Source organism: Halichoeres trimaculatus, unplaced genomic scaffold (genome assembly GCF_033239565.1).
Source record: "Halichoeres trimaculatus isolate MK-OKI-2021-1 unplaced genomic scaffold, fHalTri1.1 fHalTri1_scaffold_22, whole genome shotgun sequence".
Taxonomy (NCBI): Eukaryota; Metazoa; Chordata; class Actinopteri; order Labriformes; family Labridae; genus Halichoeres; species Halichoeres trimaculatus.
Genome location: NW_027437200.1, coordinates 21,414,696 through 21,439,016, shown reverse-complemented (window position 1 = coordinate 21,439,016; position 24,321 = coordinate 21,414,696). Strand labels below are relative to the sequence as shown.

At 42.1% G+C, this 24,321-nt stretch overlaps 3 protein-coding genes across 3 annotated transcripts; 2 read left to right on the top strand and 1 right to left on the bottom strand.

The window, feature by feature from the left end:
* The first annotated feature begins 7,605 nt into the window (after positions 1 to 7,605).
* LOC141811341 (kelch-like protein 33) lies at positions 7,606 to 10,293 on the top strand. Its single transcript, XM_074699364.1, has 4 exons — positions 7,606 to 8,371; positions 8,454 to 9,402; positions 9,525 to 9,695; positions 9,774 to 10,293. The coding sequence occupies exons 1-4, from the start codon at positions 7,606 to 7,608 to the stop codon at positions 10,291 to 10,293; spliced, it is 2,406 nt and encodes an 801-aa protein (XP_074555465.1).
* Positions 10,294 to 12,363: 2,070 nt separating this feature from the next.
* On the top strand, positions 12,364 to 14,944 carry cbln11 (cerebellin 11). The gene is made up of 4 exons (XM_074699370.1): positions 12,364 to 12,717; positions 12,805 to 12,870; positions 12,953 to 13,084; positions 14,564 to 14,944. The coding sequence occupies exons 1-4, from the start codon at positions 12,459 to 12,461 to the stop codon at positions 14,842 to 14,844; spliced, it is 738 nt and encodes a 245-aa protein (XP_074555471.1). The 5' UTR covers positions 12,364 to 12,458; the 3' UTR covers positions 14,845 to 14,944.
* A 1,530-nt stretch (positions 14,945 to 16,474) lies between these two features.
* Positions 16,475 to 24,246, bottom strand: LOC141784531 (kelch-like protein 33). Its single transcript, XM_074662369.1, has 4 exons — positions 22,827 to 24,246; positions 19,376 to 20,315; positions 19,126 to 19,293; positions 16,475 to 17,071 (listed from the first exon to the last, which is right to left on the bottom strand). The coding sequence occupies exons 1-4, from the start codon at positions 24,244 to 24,246 to the stop codon at positions 16,549 to 16,551; spliced, it is 3,051 nt and encodes a 1,016-aa protein (XP_074518470.1). The 3' UTR covers positions 16,475 to 16,548.
* Between the last annotated feature and the right edge of the window lie 75 nt (positions 24,247 to 24,321).

Here is a 24,321-nt window from a genome sequence, read left to right as displayed (position 1 = left end):
AAAGGTCGATGGGTCGGGTAGGTTTATGGAGGTCTACGGGTCAGTACAGGTTGATGGGTCAGGTAAGTTCATAGAGGTCTATGGTTCTGGTGAGTTCAAAGAGGTCTATGGTTCTGGTGAGTTCAAAGAGGTCTATGGTTCTAGTGAGTTCTTATAGAAGTCGATGGGTCAGGTGAGTTTATGGCCTTAATGAGTCGGTAGAGGTTGAGGGCCAGGTTGGTTTACAGAGGTCTATGGGTCGGTTGAGGTCTATGGGTCAGGTGAGTTCTCGTAGAGGTCTATGGGTCAGTAGCTGTTGATGAGTTAGGAGAGATTATAGAAGTTAATTAGTTGGTGGAGGTTGATGGGTCAGGGTGGTTCTCACTAAGGTCTGTTGGTCAGGTGAGTTCTTAGGGGTTGATGGGTCGGCTCAGGTCAGTCTATGGAGGTCTTTGGGTCGGTAGAGGTCGATGGGTCAAGTGACTTCACAGGAATCAATGGGTCAGGTCAGTTTAAAGAGGCTGATGGGTCAGGTGAGTTTATGGAGGTCTATGGGTCGGTAGCTGTTAATGTTGATGGGTCAGAGTGGTTCTCACTAAGGTCTGTTGGTCAGGTGAGTTCCCAGGGGTTGATGGGTCAGGTCAGTTTATAGAGGTGTATGAGTCGGTAGAGGTCAGTGGGTCGGGTGACTTCACAGAAATCGATGGGTCAGGTGAGTTTATAGGGTTGATGGGTCAGGTGAGTTCTCACTGAGGTCTATAGGTTAACTCTATCTCATTCAGTCACTGAGTGTCTTCATGTTCATCGCATTTGATGGTTTTATTCTCAGACACACTGGACTGGAGCGTCGTGGTGGTTTTGCAGCTGGATGAAGAATACAGTGATAAATATGAGGACACCGCATCACCAGAATACAGCAATTTCACTGGACGCTTCATTGAACAGGTGAGAGGGATGGATACAACGAGCAGAGAGCTGAACACATGAACTAGTTTAAATCAGTATTCTTCTTCCTGTTTTATGGACCTGAAATCATCCTTTACATGACTCTACTCCATCATGAAGACACTAACTTCTCTGTGTGTCTGTTTCAGATGATGAACTATTACAAACCAAAGCTTGAAAACGTTAAAGCAGTGGAGGTTACTAGTGTCAGGTAATGTCCTTTTTTCTGTCTCACGGACAGATTAGAAATGTGGACACCAAGGCATCTCTTCTCAAATGTCTTCTCCTTGTCTTTCTCTCAGCCCTGCAGGAAACAGAATCAGGAGACGAAGAGCTGAAGATGCAGCTGTCGACAGAGTCACATCAAGAAACAAAGGGTGGGTTGGTTTCATAAAGATGGATGAGTTTGGGTAGTGAAATTCTGAAGGTGTCAGTCTGAGCCTGACGCGTGTAAATTTCTCTCCTCCAGAGTTGAAGTCCAACATGACGTCATCCTGGAGATTGAGAACAAACCTGGTTATAATGAGACTTACATGAATGATACTGGAGTGATAACGAAGGCTGTGGGAAACCTGGTGGGCTGCAAAGAAGGTAAGAGAGACATTTCCAAACATGTGAGCTCATAAAAACCAATCACTGCCAGAGATGAGGCTGATGCTGAAGTGTTACAAAGTGCAGTTCCTGGAGTGTCCACTAGAGGCTGTATGCAGAAACAGCAGAAACTGCATACACAGCCATTAAAAAAGCGGATCTTTGCAGGGACAGACAGAAGCATCTCTGGGTCTTTTCTGAACCTGGTCTCTGGTCTTCGTTTGCAGGATGTCCTAGTTTCACCGTCACAGGGAAGCCCCGAGTGAATACTACAAAACCCGGAGACGAATGTCAGTATCACCACAGCTCTCCAGGCTGTGTGGCAGCGTGTGTTTGTGTGCGTGTTGATGGTGTGTGTGAGCAGTAAACAGCTGTTTATGTTTCACCAACAGCCTGCATGGAGACAGTGAAGGACCCAGATGTCGCTCGTCACTACAAATCTGTTGAAGTGAAAGGGGTGCGGACCTGTGTGAGCCCCTGCAATGAGGAGTATCCAAACCGTATAAAATGCTACAACAAGGGAGTGTGCAGAGTGTTTCCAGCCACCGGAGCGCTCTGCCAGTGAGTGTGACTCTGAGACCTGTGAAGTCTTCATCAGGTTTCCCTCATCTACTCACTGATCACGTGAGGTTTGGTGTCTCCCCTCCTGTCCTCAGGTGTGTGGACCCGTCCTCCACCTGGTACCTGGGTAATAACTGCAGCCTGCCCATACACAGCATGGCTTTCTTCTGCGGGCTGACTCTGACGCTGGCTGCTCTGGCGGGGCTGATCGGCGTCCTGACGGCGTTCATGGTGAAGAACAAACGCACACAGAAGAGGTGAGACGTGGTCCTGTCGTCAATCGGTTCGCCAGTGATTTCAGTAAAAATCAGCCATCATTACGAGTAGATGAGTAAATGTTTATGTATAATAACATAACTGATTCCAAGCTTTCATTAATACACTGTGTGATGAAAGTGGGGGACTGCATGGAAATAGACCTCATGTCACAGTTAGCTTGACGTTAGCCTCTCCTGAGTAACAGCATCTGAAAGCTCAGGTGGGTCAGATTTGTAACAAGGATTACTTCATTTGGAGATTTACAGGTATGAGGTGTGAGCGGACAGCAGGTAAATCCAAAGCTTAATAGAGGAAGTAAATATCTAATCTGACCTGGTCTGATGGATGGATGGTAGATAGATGGATGGATTGATGAATGATGGTTCAGTTGGTGAATGATTGATGGATGGATAAATTAGTGATTGATGGTTCTATTGGTGAATGATAGTTTGATTGGTTAATGATGGATGGATGGTAGATAGATGGATGGATGGATGGATAGATGGATAGATGGATGAATGTATTTATGGATGGATGGATGAATGAATGATGGTTCAGTTGGTGACTGATTGATGGATGGATGAATAAATTAGTGATTGATGGTTCTATTGGTGATTGATGGTTCATTAAATGATTGATGGATGGATGGATGGATGATTGGATGGATGGATGAATGTATTTATGGATGGATGGATGGATGAATGAATGATGGTTCAGTTGGTGACTGATTGATGGATGGATGAATAAATTAGTGATTGATGGTTCTATTGGTGATTGATGGTTCGATTGGTTAATGATTGATGGATGGATGGATGGATGATTGGATGGATGGATGGATGGATGGATGGATGGATGGATGGATGAATGAATGATGGTTCAGTTGGTGACTGATTGATGGATGGATGAATAAATTAGTGATTGTTGGTTCTATTGGTGATTGATGGTTCGATTGGTTAATGATGGATGGATGGATGGATGGATGAATGGATGAATGGATGGATGGATGGATGGATGGATGGATGGATGGATTGATGGATGGATGGATGGATGGATGGATGGATTGATGGATGGATGGATGGATGGATGGATGGATGGATGGATGGATGGATGGATGAATGATTGGTTGGATGGACGGATGGACCAATGAAGTGTTGATCATGATGGATGGATGAATGAATGAATGGATGATAGATGCATGGATAGAAGGATGGATGGATGCATGGATGGATGAATAGATGGCGTGTAGATGATAGATAGAAGGATGGTATTTGACAATTGATGAATGGATGGAAGTATGGATGGATGGATACATGGATTGATGGATGCACAGATGGCTGGATGGATGGATGGATGGATGGATGGATGGATGGATGGATAGATGGATGGATGGATGGATGGATGGATAGATGGATGGATGGATGGATGGAAGGAAAGTTGGATGGATGAATGGTGGTCAATAAATGATGGATTGATGAATAAATGGATCAACAGAACAAAGGAGTTTTAATAACTGATAAATGGGTAATTGCTAAATGCATGGATGAATGCATGGATGGGTGAATAATGGATTGCTGAGTTAGTGATGGATGGATGGATGGATGGATGGATGGATGGATGGATGGATGGATGGATGGATGGATGGATTGATAGATGGATGGTTGGACCTTTTATCTACCCCTATGTCAGTGTGTCGTGGTGTTTAGGCTGAGATTGTTCTGTTCCATTGACAACATTAAATCTGAGCTCTGAGCAGACGTTTGATGGTCGACTGTCAGAGCACTGAGACCAGCGTTACAGGTAGAAGAACACATTCAAACTGTACAAAAGAAGCAGAGGAAACAAAAAAAAAGCAGAGATGAGGAAGTCATCACTTAAAGCTTTCAGCTCAACAATCTGAGTCTCAGAGGAACCAGAGGAGGTTCACAGCAGCTCTCTGTACCAGACTGACCGTCTCTGATGATCCACAGGAAAAAGGACGCCAAACAGAAACAGGTGAATCAGTTTCTGGATGAGGAGTTCGAGTGGCCTAAATCAACTGTTTCCAGTGCTGGGGGTAAGCTTTAATCAGGCACACACACACACACACACATGAACATATGAACAGTTGTTCCAGCTCATTGAGGAGTTCAGGCTCACGTTTAATATCAAACAGGCTCTGGTGTGTGAGATGTTGGGTTTCCTTCTTTTAGTTAAACATTAAAATGAAGAGGATTAAAAAAAAAACACAGCAAGTTTTTTTAATATTACATCTAAATCAACCTTTATGTAACCTTTGTTTAACCTTTATTTAACCAGGGGACGCAGTTCCTGGAAGCAGTCAATGTATTAATTTTGTTTAACCCAGCAATGAAACCTTGACCTTGTCTGTTTGTCTGTGTGTGATCAGCTGATGAACTTCTCTCCGTTCCCCTCTTTCAGTTTACAAAAACCCGACATTCTTCCCAGATGAAGCTCCATTCTCCAGAGACAGTCCAGGTTTTTACAGACCACCTGTACCTGCACCACCGTACCAGCCAAACCGGGCGTCCCCGCAGATGGGATACAGGCCTCCAGCGAGCCCGTTCTCCTCCTCCCACTACCCACGGACTGCAGGACCAGTCCACAGAGCCCCAGGGAGCCCGGAGGTGAGTGTGTGCAGCAACAGACTTAGACAAGATCCTGAAAAACTTCTGTGAGTCATTTAAAACTTTTTTTGCAAAGCCAGATTCATTAGATTCTGAGAAGTTTTTTGCAATGTTCAGAGTTTTCCATTTCTATTTCAAGGTATTCTCCCCAAAAAAGGGCTGCTGGTCAAATTTCTGAGCTCATTTTCAGACTTCTGGATGCCGGCAGATATTTTTCAGGCTTTTTTCTTTCTTTTTTTTTCCTTTTCTTGAATTAAAAAAAAAAATATATATTTAAAAAATATATATATATATATATATATATATATATATATATATATATATATATATATATATATATATATATATATATATATATATATATCAAATAATAAAATAAAATAAAAAATAAAAAAAAATTAAAAAAGAGAAAAAGAAAAAAGGAAGAAAAGAAAAACAAAGAAAAAAGACAAAAGAAAAAAAAGGAAAGAAAAAGAGAAAAAGAATGAAGAAAAAAATAGAAAAAAGGAAGAAAAGAAAAAAGAAAGAAGAAAAAAGAAAAAGAGAAAAATAAAAAATAGAAAAAAGGAAGAAAAGGAAAAAAGAAAAAAGAGTAAAAGACAAAAAGAAAAAAGGATTTAAAGGAAAAAAGAGAAAAAGAGAAAAATAATAAAGGAAAAAATAGAAAAAAGGGTTAAAAGGAAAAAAGAAAAAAGAAAAATGAAAAAAGAAAAAAGAGAAAAGAGAAAAAAGAGAAAAAAGGAACTTCAGGAAAAAAGAAAAAAGAAAAAACAAAGAAGAAAAAAATAAAAAAATAAAAAAAGATAGATTAATAAACTTTAGGTTTGAGTCAAAGATCGTCTTTGAACTCTTGACAGATGACTTCAATGAACTTTTGCAGCGCTGATGAGTTCTTCAACCCAAAGAAAGATACAAAAACTTCTCAGGATTTCCAAAAGTCTCTCAAGATTACCCAGAATACCTCAGCTGGGTCTCCTTGGATGATCATGACGTGACGTTAACATTTCTCTTTTCTCTATCTCCTCAGATGAGGATCGACAGACCTCAGATCAGGATGTCCTGGGACATCTGAGCCATGGGACGAGAGTTTGGTCTTCAAACTCTAAATGTGTCTGAAACAGACTTCCAACCCCAAGAAGGGAAAACTTTTTTTCTATTTCTTTGACCTAAAGTGTATTTTCTCCTCCGATGAGTTTGCACCTCAGCATCCCAGAAACCCAAACCTTTATGAGCCGTGATTAACTTTTCTATAGGTTTCAACCTCCATTCTCTTTTTGTAACAGAAACTACATTTACAAACTTTCTTTTTCATGAAGATGAAGCTCAAAGAGTCTAAAAAGTGAGATCAGCTGATATTCGTTTGAGTTTGTCGGGGGATGGTTTCTTTACTCTGACACTTTAGACTCTGGTTGACTGTCAGTTTCACTCTCACTGAGCACAAATTTCTTTTTTTATGATGACTTTTGTTAAGTATTGATTTTGTTTTGTCTGTAATGCTTTTAATGCAGTTTTTGTTTATAAAATGTTCCTGACTGAAACAGCTCTGACTGATTCTCATTTTTGACATAAGAGTCTGAAAAGTGACTTAAGCTGTAGTATGGAGTCAGATTTGGGACAAAATATTACTCAAAATCAAAAACTCAAAAACACTATATTAAAGTCCAATCAGTATTGATTAATCCCATTTACAAACTGCTGGGTAAGCCACCAGGGGGCAGTCTAGGGTCTTGCCCAGGGAATCTTAACAGGTGAACACTTTGGTTTCATACTGCAGAGGATTGGGGACAACTAAAACAGAATTTAAGAGGGTAAAAGTTACTATGACATTTAAACTCGAAAAAAGAAGAAAAAGAATCAGACTCTAAATTAAAAACTTGGAGAACTGTCATTTTGGGATTTTACTCTTCAAACCTCCAAAGAAATTTCTCTGTATCTTTAATTCTCTTTCTTATGTTTGTAAAATATAACTTTTAAAATGTTCAGTCAGAGGTTTATCTGAAGCAATGATCTGGAGTTTACAGGACTTAATTTTTTGCTATCTTGGGGGAAGGTTTGAAAGACTGTGATCTAGAAGGTGTAGTTCCAGAGTGCATCCACAGGGGGGCGACCTTCTTGATCTGAGACAACAGCGTCACTGTGAAGCTCCATATTTAGGTCAATATAAATCAATCAGAAAATTTATCTTCCTATTGCATTTCCACAGAGATGTGAAATGTCTTTTAGAAACTCCACAAAGCCCAGTTACCTTTTCTGATCAAGCAATGGGCCATCAAAAATCACAAGGTGTTGACTTAAGCCATGTTTCTTTAGGTTTCTTGAGCCGTTTAAGACCTTTAAGAGTCAAATATGGCTTTTTTGGGGGGAGTTTGGGGAAATATTCTACCTGGCCTTCAATTAACATCTCAGCAAAGTCAAAGTTTGGTCTTATTTTCCTTCTCTTGATCACATGCATGTGCACCAAGATGCAGGAGAAACTGAATCTCTTTGACCCAGTAGCTTTTAATAGCTACTTGTTTATTCAGGGCTGAAGGCTAACTCTGAGAGAGTAGAGTTTGTAAGGCAGTGAGGGATAATTGAAAGACAGAGTAGTGACAACACATCAGTTTCAGGGCTGTTGGGATGTAGGAAGACCTTTGTAGATACGGACATGGAGTTTACCAGACGCTACTTGCCAATGGAATGGGAAGAGCGATGGAGACGGGAGAAAGAGAGGAGGAAAAGAGTGATTGAGGAAGGTGGGGAAGAAGGAATAGAGCAGGACAACAGTGAGCTGAGGAGGATTGTGGCTTACAATGACATCAGGAGTGGCTTGACAAGTGGACAGGGGGACAAAGAGGGGTCAGGGGTGAGTGTAGAGGAAAGAGTTCATGACAATGTCCGTATGTACCGCAGTGAGACGTATGCAAAGGAGGTCCTCACTGTCCTGAAGGAGTTCCTCGATTCATCCTGCCTCACAGACCTGACTTTAACCACTGGTCAGAAGTACCAGATTGAGGTACACTCCCCTGTTCTTGCTGCTGTCAGTTCCTTCATTCAAGAGAGACTGAGGAACGATGGCGAAGACCAATCAGGGGATGTTAAAAGAGTCCAAAAGAGAACAGTTACCCTGAGTCCTGAGGTTGAACAAATTGGGCTCCAAGCTGTCGTGGAGTTTGCCTACACTGGGGCTGTGTCTTTGAAGCAAGATAACATAGCTCAGATTAAAACTGCAGCTGAGGCACTGGGGGTTCCCAGGTTGCTGGATCTCTGCAACAAGGAGGAGCAGACAAGCAAGGATGGTAATCCAAGAAAGACAGAACGAAAGAGAACTGCTCTTGAGGAGATGAAGATTACTCTTCAGTCCATCAATCAGCTGTGGGAAGACAAAGTCGGGTGTGATGTGATTCTGGATGTAGATAGTTCTTTATTCCATGGTGAGTAGATACAAGTTTCTTGCAAATGCGCAATCCTTCTTCCATATCTTGTCATGGGTGTCTGATGAAGGTCCGTCTCTAGTCCACAGAGTTATCCTTGCATCAAGCAGTGACTTCTTCAGAGGCATGTTCACCAGTGGGATGAAGGAATCAAGTCAGACCTGCATTGCCCTCCCCTTCCTGTTGGCCCCTGAGTTGCAGGCTCTCATCAGTTGCTCCTATAGCGGGATCCTTCCACTCACCTGGGACTGTGTCTTCGAGATCACCTGTACGGCCCTCCAGCTCCAGTTCCAACCAGCTCTCTCCCTTTGCCTAAACTTCCTGCGACAGGAAATGGATGCAAGCTCCTGCTTGGACGTGGCATCATTTGCTGAAGCCTATGGGATGTCAGAGCTTCTGGAGGAAGCCAATGACTTTGTACTGAGGGACTTTTGGGAGGTGTCAACCACGGCGAAGTTTCTGGACTTACCGGCAGAGAAGCTGCTGGACATCCTCCTCTGTGACGGCCTGTGTGTGCCCTCAGAGTTGGTTGTGTTTCGAGCCGTGTCCTCCTGGATAAATGCGGATCCAGAGGAAAGATTGGCCCAGGCTGGCTTATTGATGACTGGAGTCAGGTTCCCACTCATGACGTTTCGAGAATTCAGAGAGGTCAGGGCCATCAACCTGCGGATGGAATGCTTTGGAAACAAGGACGTGGAACTTTACGGTTCAGCTCTCAAGGAATTCGGGTTGAGCCTCCCAAACACGCAGGATCAACACCGGGTCCGGCGTCCCAAAGACACTTTAGTTCTTGTTGGGGGAGACCAGCTGGATCCAGATACAGGGCATCGTGTACCAAGCAGGGAACTTTGTTTTGCAAACTCCTTACGCAGTGGGACGGGGCTGGTGAAGGAGATGGAGTGGAGGAGGCTGGGGGAGATTCCGGACAAGCCAAAGTTCAGGCATGGGGTAGCAGCAATGCGGGGGAGGATGTATGTGGCTGGAGGATGCTACTTCTACTCCAAGGGTGACATGATGAAATCTGCCTACAGGTAAAGCAAGATCAACGATGCCTGATTCAAGAAAGGATTACTCGGCTTTTGTGTCCCAGAGATTGCTACACAGGGGCACAACCTTTCCTAACTCTACCTGTCTTTCATTTCACCTGTTCTAGCTATGACCCTGAGCAGGGCAGCTGGAAGAGGCTGGCGGACATGCAGGAGCTCAGAAGTAACTTTTCTCTCGTGGTACACCAGGAGCGTCTTTATGCCATTGGTGGGGACAAGGAGCTGAACACCAACCTAGACAATGTTGAGGTGTACGACCCGGACACTGACTCCTGGAGGTATTTATTGTGAATGAAATCTGGTTTATTACGAAATTGTTTGATACCTTCATCTGGACCCTCTTTGTTCACGTCTAGCTTTGTCCAGCCCTTGGACCAGGCTCTAAGCGGCCATGCCGTCACTGTCCTGGATGGAGGAATCTTCATATCTGGAGGTTTCAACTGCAAGTACGTATGCCTGGTCTCCATGTTCCTGTACCACCCACAAAGAGGCACCACCTACCTGGCAGACATGAGCCAAGACCGGGCCCAGCATTGCATGGAGTCCCTGCGAGGCCGCCTTTATGTCGCTGGCGGCGTGTGCAACCTGCGGAAGTTTTACACCGACCAGCAAACTTGCGAAGTCTACGATCCTGTGTCGGATTCCTGGACTGCCTTTGCGCCACTTCCTGTTCCACATGTGGGCGCGGCATCTGCTGTCTTGGAGGGGAAGATCTACATCCTAGGAGGGTACAGTCAGGATGACTACAGTGAGTCTGGACTGGTTCACAGGTTCAATCTGAGCACACAGAGATGGGAGAACATGGGGAAACTTCCAGGGGCTGTTACGGACATACGGGCCTGTTTGCTCCGGTTGCCTGAAAACTTACGGCTTTAGATCCCGAGGAGGAAAAGTTTTAGAAGCTGACAGACATTTCTCTGGTTATCGGTTCTGCAAATATCATGTTTGTTCAGCTAATGCTAGTTTTGGACATTGTATACTATACACAGGCAAGCTGAAGACCCATGATATATACACATGATTGGTCAGTTTTGTGAAGGTGAAGCTATGGCTGGGCGGTTATGACGATATCATGGTATATCACGGTATAAATACATTATTTCCATGAATGTGGTACCAACAGTTTGGTAGTTTTATAATTCAAAATAATATTAATGATATTCTGGTTATGCAAAATAAACTATCTTAAAACTTCATAGCCTCAACACAAAAGATCAGTTCACACCGAGTCCCAACCCTTGATATGGATGCGTGGACAAGTTGAGTTTACTTGAAAAATGCTTGTAAACCAGTTACCATAAAAAAATGAAGTAATGAAATAAGTAAATTTAACTCAACATTTTAAGTAGTTACGATTATTATGGAAAATCTTTCTACTGAATTTGTTTAATCAAATAAACCTGATGCTTATTTGTTCTTAATCAAAATATTAAGTAATGTTAAAAAATGTTGCATATCACTGTAAAACATACTAAGTTGACCTTACTCAAAACTGAAAGATGTGATATCAATAAATTTGTCTTATGTATTAAGTAAATGTAATAATAAAAAATTGAAGCAGATCAGAACAACTAAATTAAAAACATTTTAAAGAACAGCTGGGTCTCATATCCACAGCGTTCCCTCCTCACTCATGGTTACAAACGCTGTCACAACAAAAATCAGCTCTAATTTCATAACTTTAGTAACCGTGAGTGAGGAGGAAAGGCAGTAGATATGAGACCCTGCTGTACATTGAAATATTGCTCCTCACGGCACTGACTGGTGGTCTGTGCTCCATGGCACAGGGTCTTGTACCTATTGATTTTTGCAGTGCGCCTAATGGTTAATATATAAATAAATGAAATGTTTTACTGGACTATCATGCTATTTAGGCCAAATTTGACATTAAGAGCATGGACAGCTGATACATTGCTGCAGGTCTAGAAGTTCAGCAGGGTCTCATATTGGCTGCGTCCCCTCCTCACTCACGGTTACAAAACCCAGTCACAAACTAATGATTTTAAGTTGTGCTTTCTTAAACAGTAACAAAAGTTAAATCTACTTAGAAATCATCAGTTTCAACACTGAAAACTCAAACATTTGAGTAAACTGAACTTACTAACAAATTTTAAGTTTTCATAGCTTAATCTTATTGAGAAATTTGAACTTTGGGGTTTACAGTGAGTGGGTTTGCCTTGTCACTATCACACTGTGACTTCTGACTTTGACGTTTTATAGAGTCTTGGTTTAATTGTTGAGTCATTTTGAGTCATGGAGTGTTGTACAACCTCTGAATCTGCACCTTGCACTTTGTGGTCATTTGATAAAATTGCCACTTTCTGAACCACATTATTAACAAAGCAGGATTGATAATGTATAACACATTAAATTCAATATTTTTCCTAAAAAGTTGCACAAGATTAAACACTTTGAGGAAAAAAATCTCATTGTAACTTATAAAGCTCAATTAAAGGGACTTTTTAACGAATATAAAATGTTAATTTGTATGTTGTTTCATTGACTCCAAGGAATTAAACTTGCTTCAAATCTCTTGTATTTACTGTCTTCTCTGCCTTTGAGCACACGCTGTTAAACGCTGGTTCACTTCTCTGTGTGAACAGTAGATGGAGCTGTTGCTCTTTGAGTAGGCAGGTGCAGCTTGTCTTTTAGGTCTTGTAATTGTGTTCCTGTCTGTTCAATTCTCCTAAACTTTCATTCCAGTAAGTTTCAGAGGGAAAATTGATCTTTTGTTACTGTAAATTCGCCAATTTTTCCCAACAGTACCATAAAATTTCTGTTATTGGAGAAAAACGCTGATGTTTGCAGCATAAAAAAACCCTTTCCGATGGATGATTTCCCGGCAAACTCACTCATGCATTGATGACTCCCAGTAGGCTTGTTGGGGCACGACTAGAACCAGGATCCCTGAGGGCCTCATTTCTGCTGACTCACTAACACCAGAGGTACCCTGGGCTGGTATATAAGGCGCAGAGGAGAACGCAGCCTCCTCATACTCTGAGCGATAACACAAAGACTCTGCAAACCTCAAAACTGAGGAGATGGAGTTCAGGACTCTGCTTCTGCTGACCCTCCTGGGGCTCTCGGCGGTGGAGAAAGCGCTTGGACAGAGAGGTGACACGGATATACGCGAGTGGCTAACAGCCAAAGAGGAGCTAATTAAAAAGTTTGAGGACAAAGCAAAAGATGTTGAAAGGTGGCAGAGTGACGTCGAAGCTTTGGAGGCCAGGCTCAATGCCACCGTGGACGAGGTGACGAGACAGAAAGCTGAAGTGGAAAAACTGAACAAAGAGAACGAAGGTACAGAAAGAGATGTTGAGTTATTACAAAGTGAAAGCTCCTGCTTTTAAGTTTGATTAAAGGGTTTGTTAATTTCTGCTTCAACAGGCCTGAGGATGAGGCTGAATGCAACAGAGAAGGAGATCGATGAGCTGAAACAAAGCAGTGGAAAAGGTCGTTTGGAAAACATAACACAACATTCACAATCCTGCGTCCAAGCTGTTTACATCTTTGACAACAACTTTTATGTTTTCAGGAAGTCCTCAGATTGCGTTCTCCGTCTCTTTGGCCAACTTTGGGGAGATTTACAAAGGACCCTGCACAGACAAAGTCCTGATATTCAAAAGGATCTTCTCGAATACCGGCGATGGTTACGACTCAGACACAGGTACGGTTAACTCTCAAGCTGAGTGTGACATATGTGAACACACATGTCCTCAGGCCTCATGTCTGTGTCTGGTATTCCAGACAAGCTGAAACAAGTTTGTAGACTTTGCTGACAATCTTTGGCTCTGGTCTCTGGAGATTTGTTCGAAGCATAAGTTGACTCAGCGGTCTTTTGCCATGGATGATGTCACTAGGGCAGAAGATTTGGGACCCAAATGGGGATAAACAACACTAAGTTTTGAAAAATTGGTGATTCATTTTTAAGGTTACACTCTTGAAGCTTATAGGAAAGCAGGTAGGCGCTGATGGCAAGAAACCAGGCTTGAAGTAAGACAGAGAAACTAGCAAAGTAAGAAATAGTCCAGAAAGATTTTTTCTGTTTCTTGTAATGTTTTTATGTCTTTTTCATCATTTTTGCATTTGGAGTGGGTTGTTACTTTGTATGGTTCATTTGTTGGTCATGGACACCAAACTGGTTTTGTCTTCAGAGATATTTTTACTAATTTTTCTCCTGTGTTTGTCTGGAGATCCTACATGTAACCATGGCTGCATTGTTATCATGTGAAATCAGCTGTTAGCAGCCTGTAGCATGTCAATGCTAATTGGTGCTAAGCCAGATGTTTCCCCACAAGGTGAGGAGAAGGGGGTGAGGACGACGTGCTGGTTCTCAGGTGTGAGCTAAGAAGTGACGACATGGACCTGTCCTTCCATCCATCGTTATTGGGAACGTAAGATCTATCTCCAATAAGATGGACGAGCTAGCCGTGCTAACCCAGCAACAGAGGGAATACCAGAAGGCAGAGTAGCATCATGCTATTCACAGACATGGCTAACGGAGCTAACACCAGACACCAAGGCCTGCAAGCTGAATTAATCTAAAACCAGTACCAGCTGAATATTCTCCAAGCTAACAGGCTAACTGTGTTAATGGTGACGTTTCTTCTGAGTGGTGCTGGGATGTCTTCATCGTTTTACAGTGTGGGCAATTTAGTGGCTTTGTGGCTATATATAACAAGTTTCAGCCCTTCTGGCGACTGTTTTTCAAAAAAACAACAACAAAAAATCAAGCAACTTTTTCTGACATTTTGTGACTCTGATGTGAGGCATGTATAGATCTTATGTCTTGTTTCCACCATGTGATTCAGTTGTGGCGTTTCCTTTGACTGAAACTTGGAAAGGTCTCCAATTTACCGACCCATACCGCCCTTTTCTTTTAATTTGAATTTGTTTCTCTTTGTTTACTGTGTCGTGTTTTTTTCTTCTTTGTTGGATTATTATTGGGATAAACTGTGTTGCCCTGCTATACCGTCACGCTATCGTGTAGCTGATGCCGCTATCGGCATCCTGTCTCACTGGCCTCTGCTGGTCTGGCAGTTTGTTGCAATTACTTTTATTTTTCTCTGAATGTCGCTGATTTAAATTACTTAATCCACCCTGATCCGTCCCTTAAAGTTCGCTCACTGTATCCTCTTTTTTACAGGAGTCTTCACAGCCCCCGTTAGCGGCCTCTACTACTTCAGCTTCAGCACCTACGGCTACAACACTCACGTGGTGGGGGCCATACTGATAAAAAACGGCGTCCATCAGATTTCAACCTTCGATTACCCTTCAGACGACGGCTCGGACGGCAGCAGCAACTCTGCCGTTCTGCAGTTGGCTGCTGGCGATAAGGTGCACATGGAGCTGTGGGATGACGGCAGAGTGTTTGACAACCTGAACGGACACACCACCTTCAGCGGGTTTCTTATCTTCACTGTGTAAACGGTGAGGAAATTTGCTTTATGGTTGTCATTTTACACCAGGAATATTAAAGACCAGGTCGGAGAAAAAGAGAACACAACAGCATGATTTTCATCTTCTCTGAAGTTTTATTGAAATCCCTCATTCTTGAAAGGAACAATAAATTCAGAACAACAACCTCATACTGTCCCGTCTCCTTTCATGCCAACGGTGACTAAAAATATCAACAGGACATACGAGCTCCTGTGTTACCTTTTGAGAAAGAGTTACTGCCTGTTTTGGCAGAAAAGTCAGTGCCTAGTTTTGGAAATGATTAGTCAGGAGCACCTTTTAAACACTCTTCTGTATCAGTCACAGGGTTGTAAAGCACCAAATTACATAAAACGTATCATATATTTGCTCAGTTCCAATAAATCTGCCTATAGAAGGATCCCAGATTTATAAGAAATAATGAGTGGATGGAAGAGAAAAGCAAGTTGACAGACGTTTTTAGCAGAGAAAGAAAGAGTTTAAACACACAACAGTCGCTTAACGCCTAATGACTGACCGTTACCTGTGGTCACTTTATCAGACTGTGAAATACCAGGATGTAGAAATGTGTCAATAAATCAGAAACCCTCTCAGTAAACTGAATTCAGAAAACTGCTCCAAATTGGAACATTAATGGTTGTGTATTTCAGGGTTACTCATGAAACTCGTACAACTCTTTCGTTAAAGATGCTGTGAGGAGGATCTGTTTTAATTGCTCTCCCTCGCCCCCTTGTGGCCTGGAGTCTCCGCACACTGTCGTAAAGACTTTTAGCAAGGTGTGTGTTTGTTTTGGCACTAAATGGAGATCAGATCAAAACAAATTTTCTTTGTTCCAGACAACTTTTTACTGGACAGTTATAAAAGCTTTGGCTACATGTAGTGCTATCGGCAGCCCCATGCTCTGACATATCTCTAGGCTAACGTGATAACAAGGAAACACTGTTGTTTGTTTGTTTGATAGACTCTCAAGTTTGAGCAGACCACTGCAGAATAACTGCTGACTGTGGGTTGGAGACAACGTTAGCACAAACAGTTTAGCCCTTTTAGCCTTTAGCTCGTGCTCTATCTCTCTCCTGTTTATCTTTCTTCTGCTCTTCTGTCCTTTTTCTGTCTGACAGTTAGGCTCCAGTGTCCACCATCACTACAAAATTAATCACAGAAATTGTTTTCAGCAGGGAAAAACACAGATCTCTCTTCTCACAGCCCCTTTGATTTTGCTTATTTTCCGTAAAATCTGGTTACCTGAGGTTAGAGAGACACATTTAATAACACAGCTTCAGACGTCGTTGGTGTTTCAGTGTAAAGTGTGACCCTGTTAACAGGTGACTCTCAGTCATTAACCACTGGTACCTTCGGCTGAGAGTCACCAGTTAGCATGGTCGCTATTAACTCCAAAACACCGGTTGCTCTGTGACGGTCCAAACTGGAAAGACGTTGACTCTGTTGTAAAGTGTTGTTCATGACATCTAACCACAAAACAACCGGATAATTTGAATATAGCGTTTAAAGAACGATAACGATGATGTAGACGGATAATCCCTCTGAACGTTGTCAGGCAAAGTTAACCTCAGAAATGACCTGAAGTGCGTCACTCTGGTTGGCCTCTTGGAAGCACACTTGCCCTCTAAATGTAATACAAATCCCTCAGTGTATGAACATTTACACAAAACAAGCCCTGGAATATGTGAGCATGTCTTATGTTCGGAAATGTTTCGGCAAACATAGCAGAGTTGCCCGTATGTCATTGTTCGGCCCGGGCATTCTTCCCATACTCTCCCATCTTTGCGTGCTGGGATCGTAGCGATGAACCCTATTCGTGTCGCTGTAGTCCTCTTGGCTGTATCCCCCCATCACATAAAACTTCCCCTCCAAAACGGCACTTCCTGCTCCTACATGAGGAACCGGCAGGGGTGTAAAGGCAGTCCAGGTGTCATGCACTGGACTGTACACTTCACAGCCGAGCCCGTCAAAGACATTCATGTGTCTGTCCACGGTGACACCACCTGCCACGTAGAGAAGGTCGCCCAGGGTCTCCATGCAGTGATAAGCCCGAGGGTGAGCCATGTTTGCCAGGTAGGTGCTTCCACTCTCAGGGTTGTACAGAAACATGGATGAGATGCATCGGTAGCTGCTGTTCAGCCCTCCTGAGACGTAGATTTTCCCGTGCAAAACCTTTGCTACATGCCCACCTAGAGGCAGATCCAAGGGCCACATGAACCTGAAAGGAAGAAGATATTTAGTCACATTTTTCTTGTATATCCCACATTGTTTACATGCTTTACAACCTTCCTACCAAAATGCCAAAAAGCGCCTGTAAAAGCTGTATCCTACATAAATGAGTTGTTATTCTTTGAACCATTTAAAGTAAATACAAAAGCTTAGTCTCTCTGTTAAGATAACACTGAAATTTTTATCCTCAGCAGTAAAACTAATTGTGTCCGAAACCATCAAAAATCATATCAAATATAGCCCCCACCAACATTATATATATAACTTTTTTTAAACTCAATAATTTGTAAAAAATAAATAAATAAATAAAATTAAAAAATAAATATAAATTTACACAGTTTGCAAAAAATAAAGAAATAAAAAAAATTTAAAAAGTGAAATAAAATGCAATTTTTTAAAAACTCAAAATTAAAAAAAAAAATTAAAATAAAATTAGAATTTGGAAAAATAAAGAAATAAAAATGAAAAAAAAGTGAAATAAAAAAACTGCAACTTTTTTAAACCTCAAAAATTTGTAAAAAAAAAAAAAAAATCATAATAAATTGGAATTTAAAAATTTTGCAAAATTAAAAAGAATGCAAAAATCACTTAACTTTGCAAAAATTAATAGAAAATTAAAATTCTTAAAAAAAAAGAAAAAAAATTGAAAAGAAACTTAATAAATTCTGCAGAGCCTCAGGTTGGAGGCCCTTGCACTTGATCATGTGTCAGTCTTGTAAAATGCTTAAACCAGACACTGACAGTCTGGGTGTTTCATTTACACTTCCCCTCCATGTACCAACATTACTCTGCATCAGGAACAGATGGATGACATCATCGAGACTAGGTCCATATTTCATACAGCCTATGAGATTGACCCAAATGGTCAAAAAAGGCGTCAGTAAAAAGGACCACATGTTGACACTCGTGTTGAGATTTACCAACCTGTTGTTACCAGGTTAACTATAACTTTACGCAAGCTAAAGCTTTTTTGTTTGTTTGTTACACTCCTGACCACAATAGGCTTTTTTTTGTTTGGAGGTCATGAAGCGTTGCGTTCATGTTCTTGATTGTCTTCACTGTAATATAACACAAGATAAAATTATCACTTTCTGAGACCAACATGTCCCAACACTCAAGCCTATGGTAGAGGATTAGGGTCACCGAAAAAAGTACATTTAAATATTTTTTATTTTATTTTATTTTTTTCAGAAAAACGTCAGAAATCTGAGATTAAAGCCAAATTTTTGAGAAAAAAATGTCAGAATTCTTTATTTTTTTATTTTTTGCTCAGAAAAAAATAGTAACTAAAAAGAATGACATAATTGTTTTTTTTAGTGGCCCTATTCCCTTTCTATATAAGCCAAATCTGGCCCAACACAGCTTTCTGTCTGACTCTCACTTTATTCATTTATTTTTTTATACCAAATGAAATAAAGGCTCTCTGAAAAGTAGCTTGTGCCAATGAAAAGGAAATTTAAAATTTGAAGGTTTTTATTGGCAATCGTCTATATGTGTGAGGACATACAGAAAAATTGAAATGCTGTTCTTCTCTACCGACGTATAGGTAAAATAAATGTAAGTATAAGAAAAAAGAAAAATTTAATCTGCATTCATCTGCATCAACTTTTCTCTTCCTGGACAATTTATAGTTGATATAAAAACACTGCCATCTAGTGGTGGAATGCCATCACTTTGCAGGTAATACAATTGTAGGCGTTATGGGGAATGTGGTTTATGGTCATTGTGCTCTTTTGACAGATTACAAGACAATCGGACCTTTTAAGCTCTCGCGGGCCACATTTGGCCAGCAGGCCTTGAGTTTGACATGTGGCGTAGAAAATAAGATGTACATGAACAGTAAGTCTGTGCCTGCCTTCAGTCAAAAAATAATCCCAAACTTGTTGTGTGCAGAGAGGCACTTGTCAAAAGAAAAGTTGTGAATCCCTGAGGCCTACATGCTTTGGGTTGTTGTGATGCCTCGGACTACTTTACGTCAAGGTATGGAGAGCTCCAGCTAGCAAATCACAATGTCTGCTTCGTAAACAATCCTTTGGCACATACCTCCAGGAGTTTGCGGTGGGGCAGTACTGTTCCACACTCTCTCTGTAGACCGGCTCACACTGACCCCCAATGGCAAGGATTTTTCCTTCCAGCAGCACCACGGAGAAAGCAGATCTCTCTTCTTGCATTTCAGCCAGGCTCTCCCAGGTGTTCTGGAGGGGATCATACCTGGAAATGCAGCACAGTGATAAGTTTTGAATGCATTGGAAAGGGGCATTTGTTATTTTTAGTTTGGTGTAGTGGCTCCCACCTGTACACAGACTTCAGGGTGTCGTTAGTGCCGTAATACTTCTTGCCTCCAAACACGTACAGTTGTCCGTTGAGAACAGTAACCTCGTGTCTGAACCTCCCTGGTTCTGGCATCTCTCCCAACTTTCTCCACTCCGTGGACTTTACCACCCCTGTGTGGTTCCTCAGGGAATTCCCAAACCAGAGGTCTCTGCTGATGCTGCGCCTGTCCAGGTCTTCAGAGGTCTGGTCACCGCCAATCAAGACCAAACTCTCTTTGGGGAGATAGATGCGGCACTGAGTCTGTGGTGCAATGTCATTAGCGCAAAAATCCTCAAAAATTGCTTCAAAGAGCTCCGCCAAGCTGTGGTCGGACCACATGTTCAGAGACTGGACCTCCTTGAATTCCTTGAATGTCATCAAGGGAAACTGGATGGTTCTCATTAGCATCCTAGCTAGCCTCAGCCTCTTCTTCGGCTTTGCTTGGATCCACGCGACGACTGCTTTGAATACGACCAGCTCAGATGGTACGCAGAGCGAGTGACTGTTCAGGTACCTGAAGAGCTGCTTGGCCGGCAGGTCCTTGTACTTCGAGGTGCGCGCCACTTTTTGAAATTGCCGCAGGACGTAGTCGTCTGCGACTTCGAGAAGCTGCGTCATCTCGTAGGCCTCAGCGAAAGACGCCACATCCAGGCAAGAGTGGGGGTTAATTTCTTGTTGCAGGAAGTTGAGGCACAGATGTAAGGCAGGTTGGTACTGGAGCTGGAGGGCAGTGCTGGTGATCTCAAAGACACACTTCCAGCTGAGGGGTAGAGTCCCGCTGTAGGAACAGGAGACCAGAACCTCCAGCTCTGAAGCCAACAGGAAAGGAAGGGCCACACGGGGCTGATGGGACTCTTTCATACCCAGGGTGAACATGCTGCGGAAGTAGTCACTCCCCACTGCCAGGATGACCCTATGGACTAACGGGAGGAAACTAGTTTAGTCAGGGTCAGGGCTAGCTAATCCAGTGACGTAACCCTGAAGAGGGTTCATGAAGTCCAACTATGATGAATTAATGATCAGTATGACTGCAGGAAACAGGCAAAGAAATTAATTCGGGCTAGACCTTATTCTTTCTCAAGCCATTAGCCAAAAACAGTTTGAACAAGTTTAAGTGGTAAACATGAGCCAGGTTAATACTCAAACAGAGCTAGGAACTCAATGGAGGTAGACCCCACCATTACAGGCACTAACAACACCACTTGAAAAGACGTCCAGGAAATTTAGATTTATTAGGCCCCTTTTTTGTGTTATCCAGGAAGTTTGTTGATCAAACCCCTGCCTCACTTTCATGGTGAAATTACTTGACCAGCAGTGGTGCATGTGGCTAAGACTATGGCCAATTATGGTTCAAATTGTAGATTAACTGGACGTGCATACAGGCTCTGGCCACAGTCCAATTAACTTGCTATCACCCTAATTATGAAACTGCACAACCCTTATTATTAATGTAAACAAAAAAGATGACTTATAGAAATTTCAAGTGGCCACAAGGAAGTTACGTTGCAGTCATTCATGTTCCCGGGTGGCGTGTACGGTCAAAGTCAGGAGGTGTGTCTCACACCAGGTTTGCCTTGTGTGTGAGAGGAGAGCAGCAACAGTACGCTTCAATCACTTTTTATTCAAATGAAACTTGTTAGTAGTTGTAATGTAATATGCTTGTCGAATTCTACTCTGTTTGAAATATACTCAGGTGAAGGGACACTGCAATATTTACATATATTGTAATATTTGTGTAACGGGACGGTGCAATATATGTCTGATTAGGCGGTGGAATGTTGATGTTTGATTATGTGTGATTAAGTGTGTGTGTTTTAATATCTGTCAGACTTTGGATTGTAAACTATTGTGTTCATCTGATGTGCTATGGATGGAGAAATAAAGATTTGCACCTGAAGAACTCAACGCCTGATTTTCCAAACCTTGGAGCTGCTACAGGAATATTATAGCATTAAGAATTATATATATATATATATATATATATATATATATATATATATATATATATATATATATATTAGTATATTTTGTTTTTATTATTTTTTTAATTTTATTTTTTATTTTATTATTTTTATTTTTGTGCTTTAACTATTTGCTGAAGCTGTTTAATGGTTTTTTTTCTTTCATCTCTCAGAACCTTTTCCTCTTTCCCCCCTGACGTGATGTTGTCATGTCTTTCCCTTATTTATTTATTTATTTATTTATTTATTTATTTATTTATTTATTTAAATATTTATTTTTTCATTTTTCTCTTTAATTTTTTTTTTTTGTTGTCCGTACAATATCTAACCTCCCTCAGCCTGATGGTCCCTTATCTGATTCTGTGCCATGATTTTCAGGTGTCAAAGCACTTTGTCAACTATTTGTTTTTAACAGTGCTCTATAAATAAAGTTTATTTTTATCATTATCAATATTTACCAATTTACAGAGGTTACGAATAAAGAAATGAGCTATAAAAACTTCAACTTTGTTTTGAACCTGGTGATTAGAGGTGGGCGGATCAATCCAAACATCGATAATACCAACGTTGCTATAGCTGTTGAATGATAAAAGATCGATACTCTAGTATAATTTTTTCTACTGCATGCTCTGACTGCTGCGGTTTTAAAAAAGTGGTGACCTGACTGTGTCTGTCTGTGTAGGCGCTGCCGTGTCACTCCCCCTCCTCCTCCTGATTTTTGATGATGCACGGTCACATGACTCAGCGGCACCAGGGAAACAAGCGAGCAGACTCAAACAAAAAAACAAAGCTTGCTTGAAATTTTTTATAACATTTGTTCTAGTGTGATAATTATTTTTACTTTAGTGTCTTAACAATAAATTTAAAATAAATATAAATAAATATTAAAAAGTATCGGTTTTAGTATCAGCGATACTGGCACTGTATTTACTCGGTATTGGATCGATACCAAAATTCCCAGTATCGCCCACCTCTACTGGCGGTCTTACGTCTATGTCTGCTATAAAATAGGTATCAAGGGAGATGAAAAGCATAGCCCAGGACCTGGGGCCGAATGTTCTACCAAATCCTACTTGAGTCCCTTCTTGAGCACAGGCTGAGAGGCACCAAGAGTTAAAATTAATGGGACTTTCAAAGTGGAGCTCATCACCAACTAATGGCAAGATTGCCGGTTGGGTTACCAACCTCCTTCTCACAGCTTGTCAAAATATTTTGGCAAGAAACTGAACTCCAAGTTGCTCCCAAAGCCACTGGTATGTGAGGGTTTGTGATTGAGCCAATTTAGATCATTTCGAGGTGGTTGGCGCCTTATAACAGCCGTTTCCATCATAGCATCATAAGACCAGGGGGCGTTATGTAAGAAGTGGTCATTTGCCATCGGTGAGGTCGTAAGTTTATTCTTTTAATCATAAAGAGCCCAGTTAGATTTAACCTGGTGGTTTTGGTGGCTGGTTTTGTTGGTCTACTCACCATGAAGTGATCCTTCAACTGCTTCCAGGATCACATCGCAGCCCACTCTGTCCATCCACAGCTGTTTCATCGACGTGAGACTGATCTCCAGTTCCTCCTCTGCTGAAACCTCTTTCTCCTCCTTCCTCCTTCCTGTCTTTGTGGATTTTTCCTCCTCCTGTTTGCAGAGATCCAGCACTCTTGGAGCTCCCAGTTTTTGAGCCGCAGTCTTTATCTGGTACACGGTGTCCCCTCTCAGAAGTGACACCTGTCCGGTGTACGCGAACTCCACGACTGCCTCTAATCCCACACGATCCACCTCTGGACCCAGAGGTAGGGACCACGTGATGATGCTACCTCTTGTACCATCAGTTCTTCCTCTTCCTTTGTTGCTTCTGCCCAGAGCGCCCCGGATAAGGGAGCTGACAGCAGCCAGCACCAGAGAGTGTACGTTAAAGCTTGCCCCGTCCTCTGTGCTCAGGGTAAGGTCGGTGAGCAGGGACAAGTACCTGAACTCCGCCAAGGTGTGGAAAACATCCGCAACGTAACCATCTTTGCTGTAAAACTTTATCAGATCTTCATCATAATCATCTATCTCTTCTTCTTCCGTTGAATTTTCTGCGTCCTCATCCTCCGTAGACTCACCCTCTTCTTCTGGGAGCTGTTCGAGTTTGTCTCGAAGCCTTGCTTTTGCTTCTTTCTTCGGATGTCCTTCGACCTTGGCATTGTCGAGGACCTCGAGTTCTTTGTGCTGTTTGGAAATGTCTCTTTTTTCAGAATTTGATTGAAAAAACTTGGAACAGCCTTCTCCAGATCCCATCCAGTCTGATTCATCACATTTTGATGTTGCTGACCCTGACAAATCCAGCGTCTCGTTGACTCGTTGGCTTTCTTGCATTGTGCCTTCGGGGTTTCCCTGCAAGTCTTGACCCTCAGTTCCTCTGATCTGCTCTCCTACTTGCCACTCCTCTTCGTCATCCTCTTCTTCCCAATACTCCCAGTCCTCCTCATCGACCTCCCAATCCCCTGTAACCTCCACGTCTAACTCATTCTCACCTTCTCCTGCCCTTTTCTGTTGTTCCCTTGCTTCCTCCACCTCCCCTGTACCCTCCCTTTCCCTTTCCTGGTCTTCCTCTGTTCCCGTCATCTCCACTTCCTCCACCTCCCAATTCTCTTCAACACCCCCGTCCACCTCTGTCTCTGCCTCCCTTTCTTCCCTGCCCATCACCTCTCCTTCCTCCTCCCTCTCGACCTCCCCCTTCTCGTTCTTGTCATCTGTCGCCTCCTCTTCCTCCAAGTTTGCCGTATCTTCTTCTTCTTCCATCTCAACTTCTTCATCCTCATTCTCCACATCTTCCTCGTCCTCCTCTGTGTCTTCACTAACTTCCTCCTCATCCCAATCAAAGTACACTTCATCCTCATCTTCCTCCTCATCAGGCATCCTAACTGCACCCCAACGTTTCAACCTGTCCCTCAATTTCCTCCTCCTGTTCCCCTCCATCTCTTTCCTCCATGC

Excerpts from the sequence above, each read along its gene's own strand:
- LOC141811341 (XM_074699364.1), top strand. The coding sequence starts at position 7,606 with ATGGAGTTTACCAGACGCTACTTGCCAATGGAATGGGAAGAGCGATGG. Across the intron at positions 8,372-8,453 it reads AGATAGTTCTTTATTCCATG|TCCACAGAGTTATCCTTGCA; the intron begins GTGAGTAGATAC and ends GTCCGTCTCTAG. Across the intron at positions 9,403-9,524 it reads ATGATGAAATCTGCCTACAG|CTATGACCCTGAGCAGGGCA; the intron begins GTAAAGCAAGAT and ends CACCTGTTCTAG.
- cbln11 (XM_074699370.1), top strand. The coding sequence starts at position 12,459 with ATGGAGTTCAGGACTCTGCTTCTGCTGACCCTCCTGGGGCTCTCGGCG. Across the intron at positions 12,718-12,804 it reads ACTGAACAAAGAGAACGAAG|GCCTGAGGATGAGGCTGAAT; the intron begins GTACAGAAAGAG and ends CTGCTTCAACAG. Across the intron at positions 12,871-12,952 it reads GAAACAAAGCAGTGGAAAAG|GAAGTCCTCAGATTGCGTTC; the intron begins GTCGTTTGGAAA and ends TTATGTTTTCAG.
- LOC141784531 (XM_074662369.1), bottom strand. The coding sequence starts at position 24,246 with ATGCCTGATGAGGAGGAAGATGAGGATGAAGTGTACTTTGATTGGGAT. Across the intron at positions 19,294-19,375 it reads ACCCTGAAGTCTGTGTACAG|GTATGATCCCCTCCAGAACA; the intron begins GTGGGAGCCACT and ends CTGCATTTCCAG. Across the intron at positions 17,072-19,125 it reads CCCACCGCAAACTCCTGGAG|GTTCATGTGGCCCTTGGATC; the intron begins GTATGTGCCAAA and ends TCTTCCTTTCAG.